The 11,035-nt window shown below is 45.5% G+C and overlaps 2 protein-coding genes across 2 annotated transcripts; both read left to right on the forward strand.

Annotated features, from left to right (window-relative positions):
• Positions 1–1,800: 1,800 nt before the first annotated feature.
• On the forward strand, positions 1,801–2,440 carry LOC127317468 (uncharacterized). Its single transcript, XM_051348026.2, has one exon. The coding sequence runs from the start codon at positions 1,947–1,949 to the stop codon at positions 2,214–2,216; it is 270 nt and encodes an 89-aa protein (XP_051203986.1). The 5' UTR covers positions 1,801–1,946; the 3' UTR covers positions 2,217–2,440.
• A 7,565-nt stretch (positions 2,441–10,005) lies between these two features.
• Positions 10,006–10,714, forward strand: LOC127317470 (uncharacterized). The gene has a single exon (XM_051348027.2). The coding sequence runs from the start codon at positions 10,249–10,251 to the stop codon at positions 10,504–10,506; it is 258 nt and encodes an 85-aa protein (XP_051203987.1). The 5' UTR covers positions 10,006–10,248; the 3' UTR covers positions 10,507–10,714.
• Positions 10,715–11,035: the final 321 nt, after the last annotated feature.

Genomic DNA, 11,035 nt, shown 5'->3' on the forward strand with positions numbered 1-11,035 from the left:
ACGCTTTTGGCTGCATGCAACTTGCCTGCGAAAATATCTAGTGATACCATCCCTTACATGATACCATAATACCACTTCATAAAATTACAATTCTAAGTGTCGAAAAATTTAGAAAAAATTTTGTGGCTGTTGACAAGATGTGTGTTTACACTCTCTAGATTTTTCACAACCAAATTTAAAATACACCAAGAGAAACAAAAAAGAAAAATTGTATGTAAATAGTGGCATTTTGTGTTTTTATCTTTATGTGACACTATTCATGTTTGATTTCTCATTTTTGTTTCTCTTAGGGTATTTTGAATTTAGTTATGAAAGTTACAGGGGCACGTAGAGACGCATCTTGTGAACACCCAAAATTTTGGTTTTAAATTTTTTGACATTTAAAATTTAAATTCTAAAGCGTTGTATTATGGTATCAAATAAGATGTGGTATCACTAGATATGTTCTCCAACTTGCAAGTAGACATATTAGCTGTTAGTGTGAACACACAGCTATATGTGAACGCAATTAACACTACGCAACAAAAAGGGGACCGTTGCATGTTGGATAGCTACATGTGCATGCATTTAAACACAAAACGACAAACTGCAAAAGGGAATTAATTCTCGCTGCCGCGCGAGCGCTGCCACGCTAAACTAACCGTGTGAGCGGTTGATTGCCAGGGAGGGGATTCGCTTTGTATAGGCAACACGTGCGCCAAACAGCAAAACAAATCGAGTTTAGCTGCGCGTTGTTTTCGGTCGGCGACCACCGTTCATGCCTTCATGGCGTCTGTCGTCAGCCGGGAAGAGCCAGACATGTTACATGCAATTTATTCCCCCTTCCTGATGAAAACGAGCGCGCCAAGAAGTCTCCTCCCAAGGATCGATTCTCTCGTGTGCCGAAAGCAGTTCCGTCGAAAAGAAAGGAAGCAGTTCCAACTGCGCCTCTGGACTTGTATTACGGCTGCTAGGCAGTCCCAGACAGGTAGCCCAACATCGCTTCCGGACCCGCAGGTCGGTGGCACATACCCAGCCAGGAAGCTTCTTCCCAATTCGCCATGCCACAGTCAGCGCGGTCCGTTGATCTTCCAGATTAAAAAAAGTCCTCCAAGGTGCAAAACCGTTCTAGAACGTCCGCGTCGGAAAGCGTCATGGCCTCCGCCACAAGTTTCCAATCCAACTCTCCTCCCAGCTGTCTTTCACACACGACCCAACCCATTCTCCTCTTCACCTCCGCCTATAAAACCCGGGGGCGTATGCTGTGCACTAGCTCCATCAGGTGTACTAATGTACTATCCAATGTGTACCATCGGATATGAAATAGATCCTCTCGATTTAAGCAGGTGCTGGGCGTACACTTGCTTGCAAATTTAGAACACAGCCCCTCCCGCATCTACACATTCAACAAAAACGTCCTTCCCACGTGGACTCGTATTCTAGCAGTGACCCATCAATTCAGAGCTCTGCTTTTTCTAAGCTGCTCCTAACTTATTACAGCTGTGTGATTGTGCTTGGCCCAGCTGCATGTGTGGTGTGGCAGATACAAACGGACGGGATTATTTTTCCTTGCACAGCTAACGTACGGCAAAAATGGGGACCTAGCTAGAGACTAGAAATTAATCTGTACAAACGGACGGGATATTTTTTCCAACTGGATGGAGAGGCTCCATCGAGTAGAAGACTGAGTCCTCATAAGGACGTTTTCACAAAATACTGAACATAGTAGGATGCAATCCACCCGCATCAATCTGAACAGTCTGTAAATGATCGGATGGCTCCTGTGCCTCCTAGTACATTAGTACACCTCATGGAGCTAGTGCACAGCATATGCCCCCATAAAACCCCCGCTGCCCTTGTTCCTCTCCGGCGACCACATCACAAGAGCTACGTATCAATCCCAAGCATCCCTTCCTTGGTTCCTAAGCCAGAGTTTGTTGTTCTTTTGTCTGATCGATTGAGGGGCCATGACGTCGTGGGCGGACCAGTGGGACACCGGCGCCGACCCCAGCCCTCGCCGCGGCAGCGGCAGCAGCGGCGACGGGAAGAAGCAGGGTGGCGACCGCGTCGACAAGACCAAGGCGGCCGCGGTGACCGGGCTGAAGAAGGTCAAGGCGGGCACCGCGCAGGGCTTCCAGTGGATCAAGGACAAGTACCACCAGAAGAAGAACGCCGGCGGCGGCAAGAACAGCAACAAGCAGGGGGGCGGCGGCTCCCAGATAGCGGCTGGGTACTGATGGATTCGATCGATCACGAGGATCCGAGACGTGCGATTATACAGGATGTAATTAAGTAGTACTGCGATTGGGCTGGTCCTGCAGCTTGCGGTTCGTGTGTCTGTATATTCGGTAGCTTAACCGGTTAGTAGAGATTTTTTCGCTAAACCTCCTCTAACTCTGATCTATTCGGTAGCTTCTTTTGCACTAATATTACTTTTGCGGGAGTACTACACTATTTCATTTCATATTTTTATTATTGTTTCTGCTTGATGTAGATGGGTTGTGGAGAATAAAAATGAAGCCAAAGATGAAATACGTGGAGGACGAAATGGAAACATAGAGGCGAAATATTTTGGTGCGAACAATATATGGAGGAGAGGATATGGCAAATGGAGAGAAATGATTTGAGCCAAAGAACCAAATAACAACTTCAATTTCCTCTTAATAGTGCGGTGTACTATACTCAAGAAACACTGAAAAGAGGAGACTACCTTGTCACGCTTTTCCGAGCTCCATCTTCGAGTTCTCTTTCGAACTCCTTCTCGAGCTATTCCTCTCTCTTTTCACATCGTGACCCGACACCATAAGAGAGCGAGATAATTAGCCGCATTCCGCTTGACACTACCAGAAACTGGTCTTTTCCCCACGGCTAAGCACCTACAGGAAATTACCAAATACCGTAAGGGTAATTGTTCCTGTCAGTTGACCGACAGGAAAATACCGCCAGGGATAAATTGACAGGGAAATTCTAAATGCCTGACGGTTGGCTGACAGGAAACTATTTCCTGTCGGTTCTTCATGTTTTCCTGAAGGTGTTCTGTAGCTAACAGCAAAATGTTCATGTCAGGCATGGTAAAACACGAACATATATATCCTGTCAGGACATAACCGTCAGGAAAAATAAGGAAGGATTAACAAAAAAAAATAGGAAAGCAGAATCATGTTTCTATATAACTATGCCAGTACTTGGCATATACAAAAGATACACATCAAACCAGTCGCTTACATGAACAGTAGAGTTATGAAATCACATCTATTGTCATACAATTCCATAGAATTTTCGTACATGCATCAAATCTCAACATAAACACAAGTTCAACCATTTCAAAACGCACAGGTGCATCAAGTAAATATTCAGTAGAGGAGATCTTATGTTCCATGATGCTTTTTCTGCAACTTGAGTTTTAAGGTTCTCTTTATGATGATCCTGCAATGGATATAATTGAACTTTTAAAAGTGTGCCAAATGTCACACTAAACAGTTCAAAGTTGCAAAGGTTGCTACAAAAAGATAGCAGGAAGCAGAAATAATATCTACAAGATATAATCAGCAGAATCTACTTGGCACCTCAGTTCCACACATCAACTTTGGCATATACACCTAACTTATTTCAGCAAAATTACGATGTAGCAATATCAGTTTTAACCAAGATGATTCTGTGAGAAATAGCGGCAGAAACTTCAAGTTGAAATAGACCAGTTTCAGCAAAATTACGATCTAGCAATATCAGTTTTAACCAAGATGGTTCTGCGAGAAATAGTAGCAGAAACTTCCAACAGTTAAAATAGACCAGTTTCAGCAAAAAAAAATTACAATGTAGCAAGATCAGTTTTAACAATGTTGGTTCTGTGAGAAATAGTAGCAATATCAGTTTTAACCAAGTATGACACAAGAACATAGGTGAACCTAGAAATGAGCACCTAGCTAAACCAGTTAATAACAGAGTCAAGTATCTGTAGCTTCTCAAAATGATTAAGATATCATTGAGGCTGGGGATTGACTAGTTGGGTGACAGTAGGAAACAGTACCTCTTCCTGTTGAGGGATAACCAGAGTTCTTGTACTGATGATATTCCCTTCCCTTGCCCTAGAACTGTGCAATTCTTCCCTAATCCTAACATAAGGAAAATAAAATAGAAAGTTACAGGAAAAGCAAGAATACGATGAGTTTAAATAGGAAGTGTACATAACTATGAAACATTATCATGGTATATATCTCGAGACAGGTAGAAAATAAAAGTATAAAGCATACTTTGATAAGGGCAGAGGATATTACACCTCTCTTATCGATCGGTACTGAACCTTGGATCTTACTCGTAATCTCCAAAGTATGAGAGGTACCTTATTAATTCTGCGTTGCACTTGACTGCAATTACACAACACAATTCCTTCTGTTTTGCACGAACATTTCTGAAGATGCAAAACAGCAGCTACAAGAGGATATCACAATTATTCAAACGCAATACTTATATTTCCACGTAAAGAGATAACTAACTTGCTTCTAAACATAAATGCTTACCGTTTAATTTTTTGTCAAGGGTGGCAAAAGGCAGAAGTTGTATCAACGGGCTGCACCTTTCATAATAGCTCAGGACAGTATGAAGGATTAAAAGCTAGATCCTACCACCATGCAGCACATCAAGCTTGAAAAAAAGAATCAATATGTCACATATCCAATGCCATTCACTTGATATAATCTGACAAAATTTACTTAACTAACAATTAGAAAAGAAAGGGTATCATGTTCACAAACACCTTACTCTTGTTGATTGGATCACAATGTTTGCCATACTTCAAACCAACATCGCTTGAGTTGCCGGTCTATACCATTGGCACCTCAGGCACCGACCCACCCGCACCCGGATCAATGTCCGTTTCTTGACAGTATCTACAAATTGCAAGCAAATCTTAGCACCACACCAACTCACATACACACAACAGCACACTAGTAGCACATGCACGTGAAGGAGAATAAAAGGATTAAGGAATACCTGAGTGCTGAGGCGCAGCGGACGGATGGCGGCGACAAGGTCGACCTCAATCTGGGGCGGAAACCCTATCTTCTACTTTTCCCTCCCACCTACCCTCAATTTTTCGTTTTGCCGCCGGCGACCATAGATGCTCAGCACTGCACTTTTCTTCGCTTCTGCCCGCTTCCGCACGCTTAGGCGACACTCAACACCTAATCGCAACACTTAATCGGGCTCCTAAATCTTTAACATACAAAATAGAACAAAACTATCTCTTGCGTCATGAAAACAAAATAATCAATACGGTCAAACAAATGGCCCTAGTTTTCTGACAAGTATGGCTTATATTTTCAGCTAAAATGAATCTGAGCTAGCTAGCCAATTTCTATCACAGATAATGCAAACCAGGCTATCCTCAAATCGTTTGGAATGCAGCCACCCGGCCACCCATCCTGCTCTTTCCTTTTCTTCTAAGCAAATAAATACATGCATGAATTAGCTAGGTACTTCACCGTGCAGCACATCAAGTATGTATAATAATCAATGCAGTACTTACCACACCAAAAACGAATCTGCTGAAAAACGGAAGAGGAATTGCTGGTTGCTGTCAAGGTCGACCGAGTGGAGTTGGGCGACAGCTGCAGACGGATTGGATTCGGACAGCCTTCCGGCCGCGAATGGAGGTGGGAGGAGAAGGCAGGGGGGCGGCGCTCGCGGATGGAGGTGGGGTCGGTGGTCGCGGGGCTCGCGGACGGACCTAGGAGCAGGCGGTGGTGGAGGTCAGGGATACATGAGTGGCGAGATGGGATCTGTCCGCGCAGGGATATGGTAGCAGTATGCGGTGGAGGACGAAGCAGATGGGAGACCGGCGGCGCTGGAACGAGGAGGCTGCAGAGGATGCCGGTGGCCAACAATGGCGAGGAGCTGGGCTGAGGGCGGCGGCGATGAGGATGTGGAGAAGACAAAGAATGGGGAAATTTTCTAGGGCTTGCCTTATCTGCTCATTTCTTATTTTTTTCCTCTCGCGCGACGTGGCGGGAACAGTCTAGAGTTGGCGCGGAGATGAAAATATTGGCGTGTAATTTGCCTCTCGCGCGAATACGGTGGCGGTTAACTGTAAACATTTTCCTGTGAGTTGAGCCACACACAGAAAAACGTATTTTCCTGGCGGGCAAGTCAAAACCTACAGAAAAATACAGTGTTTTCCTGTGAACTACTTCGGGCCTCACAGGAAAATTGACAGCCTAAAGGAAAATTCTGGTTTCTGGTAGTGTGACCTTGATAACAATGCTCATACTTCATTCAAGCCGGAACACACCTCGGTTGATTGCATGCTCTAGGTCTTGGTCACCAATAGCTCAACTCATGAGGCTTGGAGGATTGTGACACCGACTTCGAGCCAAACATTTTCTCTTGACATCAACTATCTTGAATCCAACAAATGGACTTCAAGCAAAATTTATGGAGTATTCTTTCAAACAAAAACTCAATGAAAATATTAGTCCATAGGAATTGTCATCAATTACCAAAAATAAACATAGGGGCAAAGTACCCTTACACCCACCATTCTAGGAGGACACGATGTCCGCAACAGGATGCGCCGGGCTACCGAGGGGATGCGTGGCGATGATGGCCAAGGGATCTCCGATGGGAGGCTAGTGACCGCCAAGTCAGTGAGGCCCAAGCTAGCCACGCGGACGGTGGAGTGGGCCCAATATACTTTAGTTTAAATTAGTTTTAGTTATGGTTAAAATGCAATGAAAATGTATTCTAATTATGCTTTATAAGAAAAGAATATGTGTCCTCGCTGAAATGTGGGTCAGCGACGGCCGCGCATCCAGTCCGCGTGCTACCGCAAACCAGACCTAAATTTGGGTTGGGTTGCTTCTGAACAGACGTGTCGGCGGGGCGCGGTCCGTTTGCGGTCGGCCGTTGGGCCAGGTTTTTGGCCACGGAGACACTACTAGACGTCTAATGTCCAGATGGGTGGGAGGGGGCTGGTGCTTCGTTGGAGATGATCGGATAGCCTCATGTGCGCAACCAAACAATTATAGGAGGACACCAAGTAAATTGTTTTTATTGTCCAACCGGTGCATAATTAAATTCCTTCACATGGTACCAAACACAGTGGCGGAGCTAGGGGGCCATGGCTATGCCAATCTGCAGCAGGCCAAATTCCTTATTTTGTATGTGATTAGAATGTCTAATCAGTAAAAATTACCTTAGTTGTGTGGTTTTTCTTTTGACAGCTCAACGGTGGGGCAAAAACCCCACCTGAAGTGAACTTTTATTTCAACTTAGCAGCAGGTTCTTTACAAGCATGGCGAGGTAGACTAGAAATGTAGTCTTTTATTTCAACTTAGCAGCAGGTTCTTTACAAGCTAGCTCCGTATTCGTCCCAAGCATCCCTTCCTTGGTTCCTAAGTCAGATCAAGTTCGTTCTTTTGTCTGATCGATCGATTGAGGCCATGACGTCGTGGGCGGACCAGTGGGACACCGGCGCCGACCCCAGCCCCCGACGCGGCAGCGGTGGCGGCGGCGACGGGAAGAAGCAGGGCGGCGATCGCGTGGAGAAGACCAAGGCGGCCGCGGTGACCGGGCTGAAGAAGGTCAAGGCGGGCACCGCGCAGGGCTTCCAGTGGATCAAGGACAAGTACCACCAGAAGAAGAACGCGGGCGGCGGCAAGAACAGCAACAAGCAGGGGGGGGGGGGGGCGGCTCCCAGATAGCGGCTGGGTACTGATGGATTCGATCGATCACGAGGATCCGAGACGTGCGATTATACAGGATGTAATTAAGTAGTACTGCGATTGGGCTGGTCCTGCAGCTTGCGGTTCGTGTGTCTGTATAGTGTATATTCGGTAGCTTGACCGGTTAGTAGAGATTTTTTCGCTAAACCTCCTCTAACTCTGATCTATTCGGTAGCTTCTTTTGCACTAATATTACTTTTGCGGGAGTACTACACTATTTCATTTCATATTTTTATTATTGTTTCTGCTTGATGTAGATGGGTTGAAGCCTAAGTAGCCAGTTTACATAGCCTATAATTTCTGAAATCTTAAGAATCATTTATGATGGTACTCTAACTTTAGGCCTAAGTTCAGTGTCACATTGCTAGTTAGAAGAAGCTAGAATGGTTTATGCGGTGAGCTCTTCTCGTCTCACTAAAAGAGTGAGAAGGGAAGGAGTTCACTCATACTACTCCGTCACGTGCCTCGCCATGCAAGCCCATGGGTCACGTGCCATTAGTTCGAGTTTGAAATCGATTTTCTGGAAGAGTATTTTATTGCTCGGTGCACCGGCTGGGTGTACGTGCCAACACGTGTGTGCATGCTTGACACATACCCAACTTTCGAAGTCTTCCTCCACCATGTGTCGATTCGGTTGGGCAGACGGCTCCACGTCTGATGCTATACCACGGGGAGACATATTAGATCATGTCTGAGTTTGACCACTCCGTCTCCCTCTTACCTTGTGTTCCTTTTGCTACGCCGACCTGACCTCTTGTCTTCCCCATCCATGTGACTGCATACATGGCCGTTCAGGAGAGCAGGCCTCCGAAGCCCCGTCCGTTGATATCATGCACCGAGAGGCGAGCGATAAGGTTTTAGGGAGTGTCTCCGCACGACTGCTCGCTGTTGTTCGAGTTCTTTATCGTCGTCTTGCTGCTTCCTCGCAGACCTCTACGGTTTCGACGACCCCGACAACACAATGCATGGGCGACCATAGAATCCAGATTAAATTGAAACTAAAATCTAAGCCAGGTCTTTGACTAATTTTTTTGGAATTATTTATCAAATAGTCTATTTCGCGTGAAGATTGGATCAATGTAATTTTTTACCATAGTATTTTCTTCACAATATCTCCATTTTTTCACACTTAAAATTTTGAATATGTTTTTTTTACACAAAATTACGTAGCTAAATTTTGGAAATCGTATTGTTTATGCCAAGGTGAATCTATGTGCTGAATATGGGGACATTATCATAAACTGTAGTACATGACCACGCTCGGTCATTTGTCTTGGAACACATGAATCATATATCATATTATTTTGTTGAAGATTTATTTAAAATTTTCATATTCCAAGTTTACCAATCTACTTAAACACTAGTACACATAAAAGGACTACATGCATGATTTTATTTTCTAAAATTTCAATTTTTTCCCTTGTCTTTTTTTTTAAAAAAAAATCAGGGTTGGATTGGCGTTGAATCTTTCAAAGGTATCGGTGGTATTTAATATAATAACTCTTGTGTACCTCATAATGATTTTGGCAATTTTATCTGGCAAACTACCACACACCTAAGTTTAAATTTGAATTAGTTTTGGCAAATTGGCATAAATTGTTTAAACAGGGTGAAAGTAGCTAGAAATGTAGCATTATCATAATAATTGTGAGAATATTGGAGTGCTCCCATTTCACAACGTTTTCTTTGTACTTGCTTCACACTTACAAAATAGAAAATATGTTTTTTCTGAATAAAAAACGATGGACACTCCCTTTGGCAATATTGCTTATTATGGTACTAGCCACCTTTGTAGGGATCAACTCGCAGCGAAACAACAGAGTTCAGCTACACGTTGTTTTCGGTCGGCGACCACCGTCCATGGCGTTTGTCGGCCGGGAAGAACCAGGCAGTCAAGGAGTAGGACAGGTTACAGCCAAAAAGATAAGAAGGACGCGGGCGCGGCGGCTACACGTCTCCAGCTGACAGAGATCATGCAATTTATTCCTTCTTTGCACGCCCGATGAAAACGAGCGCGGGAAGAAGTCTCCAGCGAAGGATCGAATCGTTCGGGCCCCGCCACAATTTGCTCTCGTGTGCCGAAAGCAGTTCAAAACTCTCCGTCGAAAAGAAAGGAAGCCGTTCCAACTGCGCCTACCGACCGTATTGCGGCTGCTAGGCAGTCCCAGACAGGTGGGTCCGTCTCACGTACCCAGCCAGGAAGCTTCTTCCCAACTCGCCATGCCCAGTCAGCGCGTACGTTGATCTTCCAGATATAAAAAAAGGTCAGCGTGGTTCCTGGTCCTCCAAGATGCAAAACCGTTCTAGAACGCGCGCGTCGGAAAGCGTCATGGCTGAGCATCTCTCCTCCCCTCCGCCACAAGTTTCCAACTCTCCTAGCTGTCACACGACCAAACCCATTCTCCTCTTCACCTCCGCCTATAAAAGCCCCACAGCTCCATTTCCTCTCCGGCGATCACAACACGAGAGCTAGCTAGCTACGTATCAATCCCAAGCATCCCTTCCTTGGTTCCTAAGCCAGAGTTTCTTCTTTTGTCTTATCGTTGAGGCCATGACGTCGTGGGCGGACCAGTGGGACACCGGCGCCGACCCCAGCCCTCGCCGCGGCAGCGGCGACGGGAAGAAGCAGGGTGGCGACCGCGTCGAGAAGACCAAGGCGGCCGCGGCGACCGGGCTCAAGAAGGTCAAGGCGGGCACCGCGCAGGGCTTCCAGTGGATCAAGGACAAGTACCACCAGAAGAAGAACGCCGGCGCCGGCAAGAGCAGCAAGCAGCAGGGCGGCGGCTCCCAGATAGCGGCCGGGTACTGAGTACTGACCGACCCACCGATCGACCACGTGGATGCACAGACGTTTGATTTAGTACTGTATATGGGATGCAATTTGTACTAGCTAGAAGAGTAGTAGAAAGTAGTCCTGCAGCTTGCTGTTCTTGTGTGTGCATAATTAAATGGCTGCTGACCAGTTAGCACTTCTTCTGCAGATAATGATGATTCTATTGTCTTCTGCTACTGTTTCATATCGAATTGCTGTTTCTGACCTTTATCTGATGGTCATGTAAGTAACTGTCTATCCGGTGTACGTACTTGCAGCACATGCATGCATGATTCATATGGATTTGAGGGAATTGGATAAAGGTAGTTGTTTCAGCCAAGGATGCGCGCGCCTAGCGCTCCATGCATCAACCAAGAACAATGCTAGCGCTGGATCGACCAGGTCATCCACGGAACCACCATCCACCATAATCATTCCAGCCTTTTCGGCTTTTGGGCTTTGTTCTTCATGCACAACTAAAGCCCAATATAACAAAATAAAAAATCAAACATCTACCAGCCAGTTA

Source organism: Lolium perenne, chromosome 7 (genome assembly GCF_019359855.2).
Source record: "Lolium perenne isolate Kyuss_39 chromosome 7, Kyuss_2.0, whole genome shotgun sequence".
Classification (NCBI taxonomy): Eukaryota; Viridiplantae; Streptophyta; class Magnoliopsida; order Poales; family Poaceae; genus Lolium; species Lolium perenne.